The 23,722-nt window shown below is 33.8% G+C and overlaps 1 protein-coding gene across 1 annotated transcript; it reads right to left on the bottom strand.

Annotated features, from left to right (window-relative positions):
* Positions 1–7,377: 7,377 nt before the first annotated feature.
* Positions 7,378–14,940, bottom strand: LOC110782612 (protein trichome birefringence-like 41). Its single transcript, XM_021986778.2, has 5 exons — positions 14,470–14,940; positions 11,708–11,879; positions 9,232–9,407; positions 8,563–8,721; positions 7,378–7,837 (listed from the first exon to the last, which is right to left on the bottom strand). Exons 1-5 carry the CDS (start codon positions 14,724–14,726, stop codon positions 7,546–7,548), a joined length of 1,056 nt encoding a protein of 351 aa, XP_021842470.1. The 5' UTR covers positions 14,727–14,940; the 3' UTR covers positions 7,378–7,545.
* Between the last annotated feature and the right edge of the window lie 8,782 nt (positions 14,941–23,722).

Here is a 23,722-nt window from a genome sequence, read left to right on the forward strand (position 1 = left end):
CTAAGTACAGATTTAAGCAAGCAATTGGGAATTAGAACTATATTTTAGTGAAGCTAATAAGTATTTTAGTTTCATAAAATGTACATGATTCTTATAGATATATAAGAAGTTTAGTGGGAGTACATAAAACTTAATTGGTCCTATGTGTATCACACACATATCTCTCTATTGTGAAATAACATTCAAATGCTAATGACTTAGATTTGAAATTATTCATCAATGATGGACCAAGGCGAAACTTAGTACATACTGGGTATTAAGATCTATTTACAAAGATCTTATATTAATGTTTTAGATTAAGTAATGGCATTTACTAAATCAAACACGAAAGACTCCATTGGAGATATTCGACCCATGTGAATAAATCTAAGTAAAGAATGTTTGAACTATGTATTAGCATTTACTAAGTTAAACATCAAAGGATCTAAGTAAGATTCTTAACCTATATTATATGTCAAATAATTTAGCTGGATTTAGTATCTACTGAAACTAGATGAGCTAAACTTACATGAATAGAATTCAATTGGGAATTATTCTGCAAAAGAATTTATCATGTATGATATAATATGAGGATCTCCAAAAACGTATCGTATGACTTTAGGCATGACGAACATATACCAATCTCTATTGATCTAAGTGAAGATCAACTAGATTGAGATCAAGAATACTTATGGTACTTGAAAAGGTACATAGGAATAGTTCTTGATTCAAGGAAATAAAGATATGCTAAATATTGATGCTACACGCATAAACACTGGCAAAGGATCAAGCAAGACCCTTTGGAGTTAACCATTGATAAGGACGAGCTATAGAGCATCGTGTTTTGAAATGGCAACATGGATTGGAGACCATGAGTTGTTGCGTGGGAAATTAAAATAATAATTTCTATGTTCTAAGATATAGTTGGAGAGTCTTCCACATATCTATGAACTGCTTGGATAGGTAAATCCAAACAAAGCATCACTAGCAACCTATACAGTTGAAGTAAAAGTAATTATTGCCTAAGAAGCAATAAAACAGGGTTGTTTAAAGTTCTTCACTGAACTTGGGTAGATCACCTATCTGCTGGCTTGATGGTTCTTCATTGAAAAATGCGTAGAACCACTCTTGAAGCAAGAAAAACGTCTGCTAACTTGATGGTTCTTCATTGCAAAATGAGTAAAACCACCATCAAAGTAAGAAAGACTAGATCACATAATAAACAAACTCGAAAAGATCTTATCATCATATCTCGAAGAACATTCGATGAAAAGGATATTAAGATTGGCAAAGCATGATAACTAAACCTATGCAACAAGTGAGAAAGCAACACTCACATTGTAGCACTGGAAATCAAGCATAGCTTTGAATTCCATGAAATGTTTTAAAGATGGGTTCGAGGCCCATGGTTGTAAAACATTGGGGTTGAACATTTATCATATATGAAATGAATTTTCATATTCCATTTAATCTTGGTTTAGTATTAAATGATGAGTCCCTTCAATTTGACGATATATTCAAGATAGACTGTCAGGACCAGTCCTGTGACTAAGAAATGTCTATCAAGTGAACTTGAATGTCAAAGGTTGAAAATGGTCCCTAGTCGGAGTTTTCTATAAAATTGGACGCATAGAAAATGTTAGACGACTAGAATGCAAGATGACTAGTAGTTCTGTTTCTTGAACTATGTGGACATGGCAATGTCATAATCATTTGCATAGATACTTACTTTGGGAAGACTAGTATCGGACAAGACCTATGAAACTTTACTGTAAGAGATGAAAATCTGTCATAAGTAAATTTCATTAAAATTATTAGACACTAAATCCTCAATACCTGAGTGATTTGAGATTACTTGTTTGAGAACTGGTTGCTTTGACGTTGACCAACCGTCGCACCGTAAAAGGAGGCTATAAAGGCAACGCTCAGGTAATCACCTATCAAACGAAGTCTAATCTCAAGATCGCAAGATTGGGATTGTCCTCCCATAAATCGGGATGAGATGCTTAAAAGTTGTACAAGGCCACTCGGAGAGCTAGAAACTGTGAAATGCATGGCCGTGCTCGGATGAATCATAGGCTATGATTATCTGTTTATTTGATCAGTTGAACTCTGAAACCGAGGAACACCTCTGGACATAATAAGGGTGACAACTCTTACCTTATGTTCAAGAGCAAGCATCGAGCGACAAAGGAATTAGGAAATGCACACTTGTCCCTAAGGACAAGTGGGAGACTGAAGGAAATAATGCCCTTGGTCCAACATGCATTCAATGTTAAGTCTAATAAATGCGGTTCAGTATTAATTAACAAGTTAATAATTCAGTGAGATCAAGTGAGCTGAATGCCTGGCTAGAGGCCGCTTCAGTTCAAGTGGAATTAATGATATTAATCCACAGCTTACTATTGACTGAACCCGTAGGGTCACACAAATAGTACGTAAACGGATCAAGTATTTAATGGCATTAAATACTCCATCTATGGATATTCGGAATCGACGGATCTTGGTTTCAGTGGGAGCTAGATCGTCACAGGCAAGAAATGAATACTCCGGAAACGATGATATTGCCGGAAACGGAAATATGGATCGTATCGGAAATATAAATATTATCCAAGTCGTAGATGTTGCGGGAAACGGAAACATGGTACGTATCGGAAAATATTATCGGAAATAGAAATATTGCCGGAATCGGAAATATTGCCGGAAACGGAAATATTGTCAGAATCGGAAATATTATCGGAATCGGAAAATAATTCCGGAAACGGAAATATTAAATATTTGTTCGAAACGGAAATTAATTCCGGAATCGGAAATATTAAATATTGTTCGTATCGGAAATGAATTCCGGAATCGAGAATTTAATCGGAAGCGTATCGTACGAATTAGCATCGGACGAGGCCTGCCAGACGAAGGCCCAGCACGAAGCCGGGCCATCGCCCAGCAAGCCAAGCGCAACAACCACACGCCAAGCATGCGACCAGGCCCAGCGCAAAAGCCAGGCCCAGCCGAAGCTTGGGCACGCGCGCGGGGCTGCGACGAGTGGGCTGGCGCTGTGCGTGGGCCGCAAGGCCTGCGTGCGGTGCTAGCGTATTACTCGAAGTGTGTTACTCGAATCCTAAAGCGTATAGAATTCGTTTAATGATTAAATTCCTAATCCTAAAAGATAAATTAATTAAATAAGAGTTCCACTAGGATTCTAATTTAATTAATTCGTATCCTAGTAGGATTCCAATTCTCTTTCCATACCCCTATAAATATGTGGCCTGGGTTCACAATTTATAACGAGATTATTCAAGTATTCAAAGTGAGTTTTTGAGAGAAAATTCAGACACATTTCTTACCTAAGAGTGCCGAAAATCTTTAGTACCTTAAGGGCGATTCTAGTTGGTCAATCTTAAGGCGGATCCGGACGTGCTGTGGACTATCTACGGAGGGACGACACTTGGAGTCCTAAAGACTTGTTCTTGTTCGGTTCGGGCGCAGCTAGGGAAGGCACGCAACAAAGAGTATGCATCTAAATTATGCTATATGATTATGTGTAAATAATATGTATTCCTGGCTTAATGGTTGTTTCCGCATGATTTATGAATTGTCATATGTATCATAACCTAACAGTATATGAATGCAAGACTCAGATGCAAAACACTGTACAGTGTGGAAATTAAAATCCATAATTTGTTGGACTTCAGGTCCATGAGCTCATTTGATCATCATAGTTATGTTTACGTCGAAACATACATAGATTTACGATCCCCTATTCAAAATCCATTATTTCTCGCATATGCATTATATTTCGGTTCCATCATATATATATATATATATACCGGTATCATCAAAATTCTTCAACATATACTTTGCATTCTATTCATCAATGATATCTGAATACTTATTCAATAGGTACCATTCATCTTTTTCATGGGCCATCTATTATAGTTCAGATATCTACCACTTCAAGGGTATTTCATACACTATATATTAGTGTTTTCTTTCTTTTTCAATAATATCATCAACTGCATTGTCTTGCCCTTTCATATAAATAATTCTGTATCTCATCACTATTCTGGAACCGTATATATAATCTACACTTCAGGTGCAGAGATTTAAATAAATATTGGCAAGATCATTATAGTAACATCGAGCACTATGACCATTATACACATTTATGCATCTGAACATGTAACAATTTAACATAATCAAGTCATAGATATTTATGTCCAAACATACTTCGAGGACATACAATTGGCATTTACACTTACTCATATGGGGATCAATATATTATCTTTCAATTTTACCAACTTATTCTAGCTCGTCTCCCTCTAAGTTGGGAAAATATTTTCAATATATTATGGGGCATAAAATCTTTCACCAACTAATAATACACTTTTCAGCGTGTATTTTAATAAATGTTTCATACTTTCGTTCTCTTCTGGAGATTAACATTGATCATGGGGAGTAGATACACTGTGCAGTTGTATTTTTTTTCATATTTTCTCATTTCGTGCTGACATATGATTGCCCCAATCAAGAGATTTACGATATTTAAATCAATCACAAAACACTTGTAAACTTCTTGGTGATCTACAAGTCACTTACTATCATTTTTGGTGAACTTTGGGTCACTTACTATCATGGTGAACTTCATATCACCTATCATTATAAAAGTTTTCAAAGCTATTAATATCTCTTGTATTTATTTTCTCAATCGATTCATTATAACTATTCGATTGAAATACAACTCAACCTCATCATTATGTCTTGCCTTTGAATATATACAACATATGAGGGAATATCAGCACATAAATATTATTTGAGAAAAAATTTCAACTTCTCATGAAGGGTGTTCTTAAACCCGGATGGCCTAAATTATCACATCGTATGTATATAATATCATATAAAAGTTTCATTCAATAACTGCTGGTTATCTTCCCAAAGTGATCACGGTAATTATAAAATACTATAATTTGGACATATTGTGATGTGATATAAGGACACAAACTGGTGTCTCATTTGTAATAGCAAGACAATTTAACAAAATTTATGGAGAGATAGCTTGTACTCTTCTGGAGTATGCGTTATAATTGTGGTACATATCCGTTTCAATAAACATATATTTCTTTTTTCATCTTCAGGATGATATCAATTTCATAAAATATATTAATTCAATTTTTGACCGATTTTCTTTTATTAATCCCACCTACGACAAATTTTTTAATAATCCCACCTTTACTACCCAACGACTTTTATTGGGCTTAAGTGACCGATAACCCGTGAAAAATTCACCGAGATGATGATGAATTGATGATGATGACTGAATATATCTAGAGAGAGTACTGCTACGTAGGGACATATTACCGGCAATAACAGGTTTATGACATGTTAGGCCCAATAAAATTTGTTGGTAATAAAGGTGGGATTATTAAAAAATATGTCGTAGGTGGGCGTAATAAAAGAAAATCTGCCAAAGGTTGGATTAATATTACCAAATTTTCCTTTTAAATAATAAAAAACATATCATATGTTCTTGGTCGCACTCTTTAATTAAACTTAAAAAGTTAATAGTCACCTTGGACTCACTGTGTAACGTATTGTAAGAGTGTAAGGTAGGTGTACCAGGAGTAGTCAAGTCATGTAATCGGGTTCGGTAATTTTTTGTGAGGACCATGTTTGGGTCAGATCCATTCTAGTCAATCTACCCTCTAGATATGATTTATCGAAAATGATAAAGGTCGCATTCAGGTCAAGTTATGTTTGGTTTTGAACCAAGTCGGATTGTTGTGGTTGTCCTTTGGGCTCGTATTGGAAGTAAGTCGACTTAGGTTATGTTCAACTTATCTTGACTTATTTCATACAAAATAAGTTCAGATACGATAAGATCAATCCAAATAAATACGGATCAGTCCAGATACATTCTGAAAATCTGCTAGTTACTCCATCAGTATTTTTTTAGGAGTCATAATTACTACTTCCAACCGCATTATTTTAGGTTTCATAATTAATATTTCTGGCCGTATTTTTTAGGAGTCACAATTTCAATTTTTGTAACTTTTACACCCACCCCCAATTGTTTGTTGTTTTTTACTTTCTTATGAATTCACTTAAATCATAAATAATTCACTTTTTTGTTATCTTTTACACCCCATTTGTTTTTAAAAATATTTCTTTATTGTCAACTACCCACTTGCATCATTATTATATCAAATATAATAATGTTTCCTTAATACTTGTGCCGGTCAACATGTAACTGCTAAAAAAATACGAAGGTATTCCTTAATAAGCCAGTATTGACATTTCACAATTTGTAAATACTAATTTTCCAAAATGTCAATTATAAAATTTATCTATGATGTACCATTCTCTTCACTGTTCTGTTCGCCTTATTTTGTCTGAAACTATTATGATTTGTTTTAGACAAAATAAGTTCATTTAACTTCAGTTAAGTTTAGATAAATGCGGTTAAGATACGTTCATAAAAGATACGTAGTAAGTTGTTTTTCATATATTTTCACACATAAATAAGTTCATTTCAGATCAAATAAGTTTAGATAAGTTTACACCAAATAAGCCGAATAACATATAGCCTTACTTTAAATCACTGTATTTGACATTTTGGAAAAAGAGTACTAACAAATTGACAATGAAGACCATAGTCGATCCACACTCCACCGCAAGTCAAAATTAACGTAATGATTGTATCAACTAAAAAACATTGGTCAGATAAAAATAAGAGGTGATTATTTATGAGCCTGAGTTAGATATATATCAAGCCAATCAATACACAATACTACAATAGTATTTGATGTTGATGTTGATGTTGATGTTGATGTTGATGAAACTTATTGTTTAAATTAAGAACGACATAATAATTTTTCGATGAGAGGAATACAACAAGATTATAAACGGAGTATGATCATAAAACATGGAGACAATATGCTAAATTTAATTTATTCTTTGAACAAGATAATACAATAGTTGTGTAATTCGACGGATAAAATCCATGTAGAATGATAATTTTCAATATTTGTTTACCTAAAAAATCATAAAAAAATACTCCCTCCGAAACTAAATGTTATTCCCATTTGTCATTTTACGCGGTTATTAAGGAAAAAGAAACATTATAAGATTAACTATTATTAATGTAGTTTTATGGGAAATTGTTGCTTTTTTATTCCATTTTCATAAGAAAACAAAATAGTTTTTTTTTTGGTGCGAATGAGCCACAAGGGCAATATAAATTACAAATGGGGGTGGGGGATTCGAACCTGAGACCTATTGTACACAGACCCTCAGTCTTAACCACTAGGCCAAGACATCATTGGTAGAAAACAAAATAGTTGAACCAATAGAATTTAAGGAATAAAAATGTCAACTCATTAATCCATCCAAACTTAAACCAACCAATGAGACTACAAGGTTTTTTATTGATAAACCAATAGAATTACAAAGTTAAAATTACAAAGAAGAGATTAAAAAGGAAATAAAAGAAATGGGAAAATTATTTTGGGACACTAAAAAAGAAAACGGGAATAACATTTAGATTCGGAGGGAGTAGAAACGGCGGACAAAAGACTAGAAAGAAGCATAAAGGAGCAAATTCCAAGTATCAGGGACACCACCAAGGCACCAATGGGTACAATCTCCACCAGTATGCTGTGGATTACTATAATACTGAGGATGTGCATCGGGTCTTAATTGGGACGCTAATGAGATATCCAAAAAGAATGCCGGGTTATTCATTTGGCCCAATATTTTCTTCACTATATTCACTCCTGGGCTTGCTGGTGCTGGGCTTTTTGGCCCAATTATAGGTTGTGTCTCCTTTTTGCAATCTTGTGCTGTTGGTTTCCCAAAATCAACTCCACTGCCATTTCCATGGGAAACAATTATATTTAGGACGTAATTTATGGATTTTAAGAAGAAAATATGTCCTAGTAACTTCTTACTGTATTACATTGGTAATTAACTGACAAATGAAATTTGTAATTTACTCTCTCCGTCCCGGAATATTTGACATGTTTTCCTTATCGGGTCGTCCCTTAATATTTGATCTGTTTCTAAATATGGAAATATTCTAACAATATTATATTATTTCTCACTCCACCCCTATTAACCCACGTACCCCTTACTCCATACAAAAAATAATTAAAAATTCAACCCCTACTCTCCCCCAACCCCACCTCCCACTAATTACATTAAAATAATACCCCACTATCAACTACTACCTATTAAATTAAATAAGTCAATTCAAGTCCCTTAAATTCTGTGCCGGTCAAACCGGATCGAGTATTCCGGGACGAAGGGAGTATACTGGTAAGTAGTGTTACATAACTTGCTTTACTAATATATTTTAGAATGATTGGAAAAATATGAAATCAACGAGTTTGGGGTCCAATTTTTCTCTTATATTGGAGACTTGGAGTATTAAGAAGCAGATGAAAGTATGAAACCATATATTATAAATGCGTTCTATTTACCTCATTCTCACTTGTTTAAGCTTATTTAAACTTGTCTAAAGTTATTAGAACTCATCAAATACTAAATACGAAATAACTTTCAAGGTGATAAATAAGAAAGAGTTCATCTTACTGATAGTGAGACGGTGAGATGCCTTGATAAAAAACTTTGGTTCTGTTATGATCAACCTCAGAGTCGACCCATTTAGCCCAAGTTCCAAGTGCAATCTTGGCTGCCTCAATCCGATTCATATCTTTCATTGTTTCATTTCCCAATTGTATGAAATCCCACCTAAAAAATTCATTCAAATTATTACCAAATTTTAGGTACATAATTAACATAAATAAGGCCATGTTTGGCAAAATTAGCAGTAGCGGGTAGCGGTTAGCGGTTAAGTAGCGGGTATCGGTTAAAGTAGCGAGTAGCGGTGAATAGTAGCGGGTAACCGTTAGCTGTCGAAGTAGCGGTAACTAATATGAGTGTTCGGTAAAAGTAGCGGTTGATATTATAAAAATAAAAGTAAAAGCAAGAATATTATTTAAAACTTTATTATAAATTTGTCAAACGCTACCCGCTACCTTAACCGCTACTAATTTTAACGTTTGACAAAAGCTACCCAACCGCTACCTCAACCGTTAACCGCTACCTAAATCGCTACTTTACCAAACACTTACAAATTTTACAAGTAGCGTCTTGACTAGGTCAAAGCGCTACCCGCTACCTCAAACGCTACCGCCGAATACGCCCTAAGTATTTCGTATCACTTTTGTAAAATAAATAAATAAATAGAGTAGGACATACGGTTGCTGGGGAGGCTTATAAAACCACCAATGCCAACTATCAAAGACAAGTAAGTCGAAATCCTTCCATACATCACCACCTTTAATAGAATCGAGCTTCAAAACTCTGCCTATCTTTTCCACATCTATGTCGACTAGGAATTGATGCCATTGCATATTAATTGTCAGATCATACTCCTATGATTACAACAAAATTAAATATTTAGTAAACTACTCGTCTACATATAAAAATGTTTACTAAATAATGATCAGCGAGTAGCGGTGAATAGTAGCGGGTAACGGTTAGCTGTCAAAGTAGCGGTAACTAATATGAGTGTTCGGTAAAAGTAGTGGTTAATATTATAAAAATAAAACTAAAAGCAAGAATATTATTTAAAACTTTATTATAAATTTGTCAAACGCTACCCGCTACCTTAAACGCTACTAATTTTAACGTTTGACAAAAGCTACCCAACCGCTACCTCAATCGCTAACCGCTACCTAAATCGCTACTTTACCAAACACTTACAAATTTTACAAGTAACGTCTTGACTAGGTCAAAACGCTACCCGCTACCTCAAACGCTACCGCCGAACACGCCCTAAAAACGTTATTAATTAAATTCATGTGTTAACATGCATGTTGCGTTATCAGTTATTCATTGATATTTGAGATTACAAATATAACAGTACGTTACCACTGTATTACGTCTCAATTAATCGAGGAAAAGGATTCCCTCAAGGGCCTCAACATCCTTATTACTCCCTCCGTTTCAAAATGTTTGTTACATACGAAGTATTCTTTTAATAGTGTTTTAAAATGTTTGTTACATAAAGAATCTTTCTATTTATAAACTTGTTACTATTATTATTTTTTGAACCAACTTTTATTTCTAATTGGTCCAACTTTTCAACTCAATAAATCTCATGCAACCAAAAGTCACATTATGACAAGTTAGCAATCCATCCGATTTTTAATTATTGGTACATTTTGATAATAAAACAATCTTATTGGTTGTTTAAATGATTAGTGGATTGAGGTATATTTTTTTAATAAAAGATGAAAGCAAATTTGCACTATATTAAAAGAGAGTAATAAATGTCAGAATTTGGAAAGATGGAATCAGATTTATGATGGTATCTAGAACATTTAAAATTAAAAAAAAAGAATCTTAATTATACGTTAATAAACGTGCCAAAATCCAAACGTAACAAACATTTTGAAACGGAGGAAGTACCACCCATGATTGCATGACCACCACTATGTTCACATCTTGCCTCAACAACCCACCATTACACATGATATCTTTGGCAGCTATACCTCCCTTGTCTCACCTCACCCAACATAAGATAGCATGTAACAACCGACTAGTGTGACTACGTGAACTGGGGACTAATTGCAATCCGTGGACTATGGACCGTGGTGCACGTAGAGCATGGTACACCAAAAGAATATATGTGAATAACAGAATAAGTAAAAGAACATGAGACTACGGTAAAAGAACATGCGATATAATATTTCACTTTGTTGTTATAAAAATAATATATTATTTTACTATTTATTAAAAATCTAAATAAAAAAATTACTCATGTTCTTTTCTCGTAACCAGATGTTCTTTGAATTATATACTAGTATTCTTAAGGTGCACCATGCTCTATGTGCACCATAGTCCACCTTTTAAATTGCGGACTAATTGTCCATAATTAAAAAAAAAAAGACGAAAATATAAGATTGAGTGAACTACTTCTCTGCTGACAAAAGTCTACCGTTGTAGGCCCATATTTTGACATGGGCTCCTATTTTATCCAATAAAGATTTATTTGTATGTGGATTTAACGCTAGTAGTCATCCAAAAATCATCCTTTTAATTAATAACTAGTGTGTAGCCCGGACGATGCCCCGGTTGCTACTTTGAATAATTAAAATTCGAAATTCTTTTTCAACTCAATACTTGACTAAAATACATGTAGATCATAAAAGTGAAAAGATTCATTAAGTTCATCAATTACCCATGTACATTACCTTTATAATGCCAAGTAATTTTCTTAATGTTTTAATTGTTTAATTCATGGTTTTTCTAAAATTTTAATTATTATTTTTATTCCAATATAGTCCATAAGAAATACGAAGTAAGAGGTAACATAGAAATTTAGTTGTTTTAGACTTCATGTTAACATGTATTTATAAATTAACGTGCATTGATAAACAACAATTAGAGGTTGGTTAAGATGGTAATGAGAGTTATTTTCCAAACTTAAGGTCTTGTGTTCGAACCTTATTGTATTGATTTTTAATTAGCAACAACATCCCATAACCTTGGTGAGTGAATGACGTGGCGTAAACAGGAGAGTTCTACGTGTCACATAAACATTTTTCGCAACGCCTTTTAATATATTAGTATAGATATAGATATAGTACCAAACAATTTACTATTTCAAAACAAATAAATGTGCCATAAATGAAATGCTACAAAATAGAGAATGGGGAGGGTAACTTACTGGAAATCGGAAAGAATAGATGGGTTGTTCTTGCGTTAAGGTGTATTTAGCCATTGGGTTGCCCGCGTGAAGCATGCAAGTTAGAGATTGCCATTGATTTAAGCTTAGCGAATCTCCCACAAACAATATTTTCTTTCCTCTAAACCTTCTCAAAAATTCATTTACATCCAATCTGCAACATATAGCACGTGAGATCTTGTTATTATATCTCGATTTCAACTTTTTATATATTTAATTCTACTACCTTTTCAAAGACATAATCCTTAATTAAATGTGCCATCGCAAAAGGCTAATGAGACAAACAGAAAGAAACCGACACACCACAACTATTATTATTATTATTATTATTCTTCTTCTTCTTCTTCTTCTTCTTCTTATTATTATTATTATTATTATTATTATTATTATTATTACTCCGTATTTGTTATTATTATTATTACTATTAATAATAATATATTATTAGTATTATTATAATAAACTGTTTACACAAAGTTGGATGGGAGCCTATCAACTAACTGATCGAGCCCCGAAACCCTTATTCAAGGCAAAGCACAACCGATGAAAAAGAAAAGATTGAATGCATGTTAGCATTGGCCGTGTTGCTCTGAGCAGTCGCGTGACGCTAGACAAAAGCTCCCGGGCATCACTCCCCAGTTCACCAAGGAAAAATCAATAAATTTGTACCCATTATCGTTGCACATACTTCTTCTTCTTCCTGGCAACAACAATAGATACAACAGCCCCACGAACAAAAGCATCAACATCTGCCCCCGTGAAGGGAGAGATACTTGTGACATCCAAGCATACATTTTATCCTTTGTCCCAAGAATAGACAAGAAGGTCTGCAGGTAGGAGATCTTTCCCTTCCCCGGACAGAAATCCTAAAGGCACCTCCTTTTGCACAAAAACACCGATGTACAAATATCACCCAGCACATCCCGGACTAAGTTATGGTAGAAGTTAAGGCAAATATCATTGCCACAGTGCACATTATGATCCCCAAAGCAATCTATGATTTTGGATGAGCAACAACGACAAGTAAAGTCAGCAGGATACATAGGAATCGCAAGGCAATAGCACATAACACACCTGAATTGTCGTGGGTGCATCGTCTGCCCTAACCCCACAATTGGAAGAGTCCTCAAGAAGTCCAAAGAGTGTGTCACTCGGTCGCTAATGAGTATAGAATTTTCTCTAGCACTTGGGTTGTAGTGGCTCAAATCTTCTTCTCTACCATATCCAAGTACATTGTAGCCAACTTTTTCATAAACGGGTTGAGGGGGGGGGGGGGGGGGTGTGCTGGTACAACACGACGGAGATCAAGAAGATCGAAGTGGCGCAAATCCCGAAAGTTGTTCAAAGCTAAATCACATGCAAGACCCAAATCAAAGGCACCACAATGGAGAAGCAATCTATTCTGGAGACCAAGAGACTGCAGACGCGAGACAACAAACGCATATTCGAAAGCATCTTGCGCGGTATAGACCCCGATGTCACCAAATCGAAAAGGCAGAGCGACACAATGACACTGCCAATCACCAAAGGCAGCAACCCCATCCACAATAAACTCCTGAAGAACCTTTCTTAAGACATTTCCAAATGTAAGAGGAGCAAAATCGAGCATATGCGAGGGGACAAGTCCAAAGAGAGAAGTACAATCGACTGACATCCACACAACTTCAAAGAAGGAGGAGCCCCGATTGAGGATCATTAAGGCCAACAACGGCCTCCATCAAACCCACGATTTGGGAGACCTTGTCCTCTATCAAGCGACTGAAGAAGTCAGCATTCAAGCTGACCGGGCTACCAAGAAGCTTGACTCCATCCAAGGGGCGGGCAAATATTAGGTGGGAAAAAAAGCAGGATCATAGCTCCTAGATCTGGAGTCGGCCAAAAAGAGCAAAAGGATCCAAGAGGCAAGGTCTTGAGGGGAAGCAACGGCCTTTATTATTATTATTATTATTATTATATTATTATTATTATTATTATTTTTTTTTTTTATTTATTTTTTTTATTAATATTATTAATATTATTATTATTGTTATTATTATTACTATTACTATTATTACTATTATTGTTATTATTATAATAATTATTTGTTTCCTTTAAAAACTTATACGTTGCCTATATTGCCTTTTTGGGAAGATTCATAATTATTGCACAACTCTTAACTTATGCATGCACCTCAGAGAAACAATAAAAAAAAGTATGATGTTTATTTGTCATTAATTATTTAAGAAAATAAAGTAAGGAATAAAAAGAAAGCATATGAAGCTTTTGTTATGTGTTGTGTATAGTTTACCTACCAACGAATGTGCACCAAACAATAACCTTAACCTCTAACTTTTATTAGATACCAACATTTCAAACAAACCAATTGCTTGTTGGTTCAGTGGTGATTGAGGCTGAACTTGGTAGGAAGAACCCGTGTTCGATCCCCCGCAACAACAATTGGGAGGGGACTGGAACCTAACCACCCAAAACTCGCCCCGAATCCGGATTATCCCTAAGGGAGAACCGGGTGTTAACACAAAAAAAAACATTTCAAACAAGGTTTTAACGAACATAAGTTGATTTGCATATAAAAAAGTTAATATTGCACACTCACTGTGAGAGCACGGTTTATAATACTCCACTCATATATTAATGTGCCAAAATCAATTTCCGGTAATGCATCTTTAACATAATTATTCTAATTATGTGAATTAAAATCTCAATTAACCCCATGAAAAAATAACAAAAATTAAAATTGAGTTACTTACCTGTCAAGATTGCACCCTTTAGGTTGCCATCGATAGCCAAGATAGAATTTATCAGGCCTACCATTCTTCTGGCAATCAAACTGTGTCCTCAAGAATGGACATACAGATGAATCATACAAGGGGTAAGTAGGATCTAATACCCAACTCCCTTCAAATATGTCACAACTGTTATTATTATCTGCCCTCAAGCCTGATAACATTGCAATAAGTAACACAACAACCATGGAAACAAGCCAAAACCCCCTCAAAAACACCATTTTTATTGTTTAAATGATTGATGTCACAACTCGCAAATCGTAACAATAATTTTAATTTGATAGAGTAATAATATAGTTTGCAAAATCTGATATATACCATATATATATATATAGAACAAGTTATGTTAGTTAGGAACTTAAAGATAAGAATCGAAAGGAGTATTATTATTTGATTCGATCTAATACTCTTCCTGTTTGCTTTGATTGTATGGATTTTTTTTGTTGTTTAACATTATGATATCGTTTGATTTGCTTCCTTTCTTGGATGTTAACGTTTGAAAGCAAAGATAATTGATTGAGATATTTTAATTAACGATTGATTGATATCAACATACAATATAAAGTATTAATGCATGGTTGATTAAACGTCCGTTTTTGTATTGCAATCAATATACTCTTATTACTATTGTTAATTTTGAAAATAAAAATAAAAGGGAAATTCTCGATGGTACCATTGAGAATTTCTGTCTATGGTCTTGTTTGGTTAGGAGCTATTAGTTAAGTTGTTAGCTGCTTTGAATAGCAGTTATCTGTTGGCTGTTTTTATTAGTTGGTTTGACTAACTGGTTGAATTAGATGTTTGTGTAAAAGTGTTTGGTAAATTAGTTGTTAGTTGTTAACGGTTTAATATGTGAAATGACCATTAAGGATATTTTGTTGTTGGATACCTTGTTTCATATTAGTTTATTGTGTTAATTATATATATTCTCTTTGTATTCTAAATAAGTAGAATAAAAAATAAAAAAATAAAATTATTTTCCCTTTTAAAAAATCAAAAAATAAAACAATTTTTAAAAATCATTATTCTTAGTTTAAAATTTTAAATACATAAATTATTGATGTGCAAATAGAGAAATGTTAGCAATGATATTACATGTATGATTGCAATATGATTGCAATAGTTTTAAGTACTTCAACATACTAATATAAATTTTATTACAACAAGTAACGAGTAGTAAATGGGGTAAATGAAATATGTAATTCTAAGGTTGTTAGGTGTTGTAATTTTAGGCACTGGCCCTGTTTGACAATTGGCTGTTGGTTGTTGGCTGTAGGCTGTTTTACTTGGCTGGTTTGACTGGCTGTTCAAGTTGGCAGCTTTTGTTGGTTGTTTGACTATGGATTGGTTACAAATATGTTTGGTAAAATCAGTTGTTGGCTGTTGCCTGTAGCTATGTAAAATAACATTTAAGGATATTTAATGTCTTTTATTCATTTTTTATTACATACTTTGTATTATGTACGGAGTAAAATGTAATAACAAATAAATAAAATATAAATTAAAAATAAATTACTTTATGCAATAGTATTAATAGAATATTATTTTAATTAATAATTATAGTAATAATTAATTATTTAATTAATAATTAATCATTATTAATTATTAATTGTTAATTATTAATTGGAGTATTAAATGGTTAATTAGTAAAAAAACAAGGATAAAAGAGTAATTTAGATAGTGAAAAGCCAAAAGCCAACTCCATAAAGCTAGTAACACTAGCTTTAAATTTTTGGGGGAAAAGCTGGCTTTTCAGCAAGCTAAAAAGCCAGTTACCAAACATATTTTTTTGGCTGTTTGATCAAATTAAAAAGCCAACAGCCAAAAGCCAACCAAAAAGCCAGCAAAAAGCCATTGCCAAACAGGGCCAATATTAGGACAAATAGTAATTTTACATTCACTTTCTCAAACCTCTAATTTCAAAAATCTCCTATATTGAGCTTTTTGAGAATTAGCTTTTCCACCCCAAAACTCTCTTCTAAACCTCTGCTAACTAAACACTACCAATTAGTTTTTTGAAAAAAACAAACCTCTAATTCAACTCAAAGCTTTTTCCCCTCAAATCTCTCATAATTAACCAAACACCCTCTATCTATTCTCTGAGTTAATTTCAGTCTATGTGTTGTCGTTGAGTTAATTTCAATGTAAACATTTTACAACAATTGTTTCCAATATAGTACACGAAGTACTCCCTCCCTCTCTGATTGTTTGTCCCGTTTGGAATTTACAAAGATTTACAACCCAAATAGAATCTAAAACTATACCATAAATAAAAGTCTTGTTCTCTTCAACTTATAAAACCTTATTTTCATGTCTTATAAGTTTAGATAAGTTCCTATAAGTTATTACGGAGTATAAGTTAAATAAGGTCCTATAAGCTCTAATAAGGGCCTATAAGTTCCTATAAGGTCTTATAAGTTCCAATAAGGACCTATAAGTTCTAATAAGGTCGTATAAAATCTCTTAAGGTCTTAAATAAAATATGTAATATTATCATTATTTGTTTTGTTATATTAAATAAAACATATTTATGGTATTATATTAAACTAATTTATGATTATTAATTGAAGTTAATAATTATCAGTGATATGTAAGTATTAATTAATATGTTATTATTACTTATTAATATAATTATAAGGAAAAAGGTTAATGAACACTTAAAATGACGTGTACATGCAAATCAATGGACGGTCCATAACAGTATGTATGATCGAAGTCCTTCCCCCAAAGTATTCAAACTTTGGTGGAGCTTGATTTAATTTACTTCCTTGAACGCCCGATCTTTCCTTCAAAAAAATATTACTTTATTTTCCTACACTTGTGAGTTATGAAATACTAGTAGGGAGTATCAAATAGTTGTTTTTCGTCCGTGTTAAAGTTCTATTGTGGAGTATAAAGAGGTTTATTAAATAATTAATCACAAATAATTTTTTACAAACCGGTCAAATTCGTACTTGAATTTTATACATTTTGGATAATTATTATCAATATTCTAAATGGTCAAAAGTTTAGTAATAATATAATAAACTTTAAATAAAGTTTAATAAGGTTTAATGAGGTCCTATAAGGTCTTATAAGATCCTATAAGTTAAATAAAGTCATATAAGGTCCTATAAGTTCTTATAAGTTAAAAATAGGTCCTATAAGTTCAGATAAGTTAAGTTTAGATAAGTTCAGGCCTTATAAGTTGAAGATAACACACCCTAAATATATACTTCCTTCGTTTTTCTAATTAAGTTCTACTCAATTTTCATTTTGAGGTGTTTTCATAAGGTTCACTCTTTTTTACTTTATTTTATTTATGACAATATTTTATTACTCCCTCTGTCCCGTAATACTTGTACCGTTTTCCTTATAAAACCGTCCTGGATTACTTGCACCGTTTCTATAAATGGTAAACTTTTATTAATATTATATCAACTACTCTCTTCATATGTTGTTTTGTGGTCTCATGCACGGATGCACCCCACCCCTTACCCCCTTTAAAAGTTGACACATACAGTATCTATATTAAAAAAATACCCCACTATCAACTATCATCTATTTAATAATAAGTCAATTACTTTGTATTAAAATCTGTGCCAGTCAAACCGGTTCAAATATTTCGAAACAGAGGGAGTAATAGGCATGTAAGTTAAAATGACGCAAGTATTAAGAATGAGTATGAAAGGAAGAATATTTTATTTTGTTTATTACACAAGGAAAATGATTTTGGCACACAAAAAATTGATTTCGGCACACATACTTTAGGAACATAATTCTCAAGCACGTATTTTATTCATGCATAAATAGTTGTGTCTAAACTAAGTGATGTGTCAAAGTCCATTTAGTTGTTTTAATTTCAAGATAAGTTTTGGAGCTGTACATTCATAGATTCATAGATTGATTCTTTATTTCTTTTCCTTTGGAATTGTATCGAGATTCTTATTATCGATCAGTCGCATCACACAATTTTAATTGGTGGCTTGTGCTTGAAGTCACACAGAGGTGGATCATGGATGTTGTGTTCAAGCTAGGTTTACTATATATACATGTTAACTTAGCTTCAAAGGGAAGGAAATATAATAACGCTAACAAAGATGTACAATTTTTTAACATAATAATTTAGCTAGTGACTAATTTTAATCACATTGATGTAATTAGTTTAGGGCCCGTGTAACACATGGTTACTATTAAAATAATTTATTATTTCAATAGTAACTAAATAAAAAAACTTGTGATATTAGAAAATCTGAAAATAAAAAGGATATATGGAAAATATAAATTCAAAGTTGTTTAGAAAAATATTCAAATGAAATAAATTTGCATATTACAATACAAAGTTAATGATTTTTTTTTTGACGGCTATAGCAAACAAAACTAGGAACTAAGGCCCCTTCTCTCTTGCTGAGCAAGATTATGGGCCTTACTTACAACCTCTCTACTAACTTTTATGCATATGAAATAATCTAGCTTGTTTGCTTCTCTTCTTATGTCTGTAATAATCGGGATGATCGTTGTATTTGCACGTTGAGATTGTTGTATAGCTTCCACTGCAGTCTTACAGTCTGTCATTACAATTTCATTCCTTGAAATGCTACCTGCCATTTTTATGTCTTCCAAGATTGCATAACATTTAGCTTGGTGTGCATCTTGTGCGAAGATCCTCTTAGCCCCATTACATATATCAGGTTGTTTTATGTCCTCTGCCCATGCTATTGCTGCTTCCCACTCCCTCTGCTTAGTTTTCTTCTTCCTTTTCCAGGCTGCATCAACAACTATTGAGAAGAAATTTCCAGAACTCCAGTGCCCTCTTTTCCAAAGGGTGATGTACAACGTCAATGATTATAGTTGTGTACTTGTATGTAGATCGATCTACCAAAGTTAACCAAACCTGAATGACTGACCCAAGACTAATTTTAGTAAAAACCCGAGCATAACTGAGTCAGTCAAATGCAACACAGTTCGAATTGAGTACAATTATGATAAATGAACTTCTAATGTAAGTCTATTTACCATTTATTATTTTTTTAATTAACATTCGTACCTACGATGTATTATATCATTAACAATACACAGAAATAAAATCATATTGTAAAGGAAAAATAATATTGATTCAGATTTCCTCAAATAATATATGTACTAACATTTGTGGTAACTAAATTATATTTTTACCTCATTTTTATCTTAGTTTCCTAAAGAAGGTAATGCAATTTTTTTTAAAGTAAAATAAACAAAAAATATTTTGGCAGGAAAAAGCTACACCATAAAGTAACACGTGTCATTCGTGGTGTCTGTTTCAGTATAATGTATAATAGATTGTCATGGTCCGTATGACGTGTGAGCTAGTGACGGAACCAAAAATTTTACTTAGGGGGGCCGATCGTGTAAGAGTAGATATGCTATGTTTACCTCAAAAGTACTTATACATTTCAAAAACTAAAGTACTACGGAGTATTCCTTATCTCAAAACTAATTATACATTTCATCGCACATAATATTTCAAAAACTAGATTCCTTTTCACTTTTTTCTTGAGTTTTACTCTGTACGTACTACATAGACCAAAATTGTAAATACTTTACAGAGTAGCTTTTACTCTTTAGGAGTAGAGATAAAACTTATGAGAATTGATATTACCAAAATAATAATAATTAGGTAAACGTTATATACTTATATAGATAGTTTGATAACAATCCTAGTATTAGCGTTATTGACCACATTTAAAACGAATAATAAAAAGGATAAATGATCAAAAAATGACAGTGCTAGGATTCCTGGGTCTCCTCAAGACAAAGACTATAACCTGCTTTGTAAACAAACTGAGCCACACACACTCATAGTCCCTTTTAGTGCAAAACTACTGAACATGGGCAGACAGGGGTCATGCTCCGAGGAAGTACAAATACATATCAGATATGTATGGGGAAATACATATCAGAACAAAAGACAAAATAGGGAAAAAGACAAAAAAATAATTAAATGGTACTTTTTTAAACACAAATTGTACTTTTTTTACATGAATGGTACTTCCTTTTTTGTCTTTTAGCTATTTGTCTTTTAGTTGATATGTGTGTTCAGATATGCGAAAAAACGAACCCCATACCCCCCTTCTATTTGACAAATGATCGATAGTATATACGGAGTATCATATATGGAGTTCCTATTGATGATAGAATTTACGCGCATCTTTCATTTCCAATGGATTGGTATAACGTTAAAATCAGTAATTAAGTTGATGTTGATCAATGATCCAATTAAAATGGATTAATTTTAGAAAGTAGCTAACTCCGTTCTATATATATCGCGTATGGTTTACTTTTACTCTTTCAATATATTACGTCGACTCTAAATATCTCAAATTGTGTGTAAGTAAAAATTATAAAAAATTGATTTTAGAAAATATACGTCGATATAAATCTAACATAATACCACATGATTACAGTATTTTTTTTACGTATGAATCAAAAAAATGGCAAAAATCTTAGTATAAATAATGTAAAAACCAAATGATGCGACATTTACTGGCGTAAAAAGTAGCTAGGTTGTCCAAATCTTAGTTAGTTGGTGCAATGGAATTAGTCCCTATTAGTTAGTTCTCATCTCAATTCATCAAGATAAAAAGAAAGTAGTTTTCATTAGCAAGTTGTGGATTTAATGATTGACGACGAATTAAAGTTGAGTACGTAGAGTGGTTCTTGCATGAAGTTTTAGCTATCATATATACCACGTATATACTACATAGTACTCTACCACGTTGTTTGGATTATAATTGTAGGATCATATGCTATAGCAGAATTGCAGAAAATATTTTTCTCACATCTAATAGGACCGCATAATATATTATTATAAATCATAATATATAGGAGTTTCTTATGACAAGAGTAAGTCGTAAGAGCATAAGTGAGAGTATTATTAGAAAGAGGGGTTTCTTATGTACAAACGGAACTATCTAAGCCATTTTATAGGCATTACATAACAAGTGTAACGTCTGAATAATAAATATAATTAGACTTAAAGTAGGAAATTAGGGTCGTACTTAAATGGGATGTGTAACCGTTGCTGCCTTCTCAACCGTTGGGAGCAGGTTAGTAAATGTATCGTCTTGCCTTGCTGGTAGCCACGTGTGCTCCATGGTGGCACATTTGGACATTTCACCAAGAGGGTATTTTCCCCCCTAACAGTGAACTTGAATATTGAAGTCACAAAGGATACCTAATCCAGGTCATTGAAAGGTGGACGACCAATGAAGATTAGATTGCAAGTAGATTTGTAGTTCGGTTTCTTGAACTAGGTTGACTTGATGTCAAAATGTTTTGCATAGATACTTATTGGATCTTGTATCATATTGACTATGAGGACACTTTAAGAGATTAAAATCATGTCATAAGCAGTTCTCATTAACGGTGGTTAGAACCATTCCTCGGAACATGAGTAATTATGATTGCTCGTTTGAAGATTAGTTCGCTCTAATGCTCGCAAAACGTCGCACTGTAAAAGGAGGCTATAAAAGCAGTTATTGGGCGTACTATGAATCAAAGTGAGTATTCATAGATTGCAAGAATGGATTGTCCTCCTATCTTTGATAGGATTTGGTGTTGTTGTGTAACAAGTCCTCTTGGAAGTTAGATACTGTGAAAATGCATGGCCGTGCTCAGAATGTTTAAGGCTTAACCTTCTGTAAAAGTTTAACAATTGAACTTAGTAATCCGAGAAACACTTCTGGGCCTAATAAGGATGACTTGGATCTTACCTTATGTTTAGCAAGTAACACTAAGTGACAAAGGAATGTGAATGCACACTTGTGTGAATGATAAGTGGGAGACTGAAGGAAATGTGTCCTTCACCCAAGGTGCATTAGTCTAATACCAAGGTTCAGATTAATTACGAACAATTAATTCAGTGAGATCAAGTGATCGGAACAGCTAGCTGGAGCAATGCTTTCGATCAGTGAGTTCTAATCCATATTAGGCTCACAGCTTACTCTTGACTGAACCTATAAGGTCACACCGATGTCATGTAACAGATCACCGGATTAAATGAATAAGAAATTCATTTAATAGCTTTTCGGGAATTAGTTCGGAAAAACATAAATATACGATATGACGTTAGATCGGAATCGTATATCGTATTGCGAATATTCGTAAGCTAGACGAAACGAATAATCGTATCGTACGACTGTAATTCGTCAAGTACTATACGATAAACTATAGCTATAAGGCGTTGGTCGCGAATACGAGCCGAGACGAGGTTGCCGGCTCGTCGAGCCAAGCGCGCATGCGCGCAAGGCCCAATGAGCCAGCAGCGAAAAGCCAGCCTGCAAGGCATGGCTGAGCGCGTGTGGAGAGCAGCGAAGGCAGCAAGCAAAGCAGCAAGGCCCAAGGCCCATGGCTGTGATGCCCTTGTGCGCGCTGCTCGTGGGCTTGGTGCGTTTGTGGCCGGTAAAGGCCTTGTGCCTTGGCCGGCCATGTTATAACCTTAGGGTTATAACACACCACCATTCACTTATTTTTTTTCCAACCAACTACATTCTAATTCTAAGTACCTTCAGTAAAACCTAATCAAAGAAACCCTAATTCTCTCTTTGCCTCTGTTCATACTGTTCTTCCCTAAAAGCTAAAAACTCTTGAGTGACGTCTAAGCTACGAATCTCAAGACGGATCTGAGCGTGTCGGTGAACCAAGTAGAGGAACGAAAATTGGAGTTCTTTGTGATTTAGTCAAATGAGACAAAAGAGTATTATTTCTACCACGAATTTTGAGAACATAATGTTTGTTTGCTCTAAATGGAGTCCTTTTGGAGATTCATTTCCAAGATGACAAATGGGAAAAAATAGACCTCAAAAGTCTTCGAGTCGAACAACAAACATAAACGGGCATTCAGAGGCTTTTATAAGTTCAATAGAAAATCCGAACACTTATTCTCTAAAGGATTTTAGAAATGGCTTTAAAGAATATATCTGTTAGAAGACTTTACATCAATTTTTTCATCAATTTTTACGAAAGCATTGATGAAAAAATTAGTAATAGGCGGCAAACAAATTGGAAAGTCAAACTGTGCTAGATGATGGAGGTGGCTCGGAGGAGAGAGGGCGGGGTGGTGGTGGAGCTGGCGGCTGGGAGGAGAGAGGGTGGGTGGTGGTGGAGATGGTCGAACTGTGCTAGAGCAATGTTGGAGTCGCTAGGAGGAGAGATGGCGGGTGGTGGTGGAGATGCCTTTGAGGAGGGAGAATGGGAATTT

Source organism: Spinacia oleracea, chromosome 4, assembly GCF_020520425.1.
Source record: "Spinacia oleracea cultivar Varoflay chromosome 4, BTI_SOV_V1, whole genome shotgun sequence".
In the NCBI taxonomy this organism is placed as follows: domain Eukaryota; kingdom Viridiplantae; phylum Streptophyta; class Magnoliopsida; order Caryophyllales; family Amaranthaceae; genus Spinacia; species Spinacia oleracea.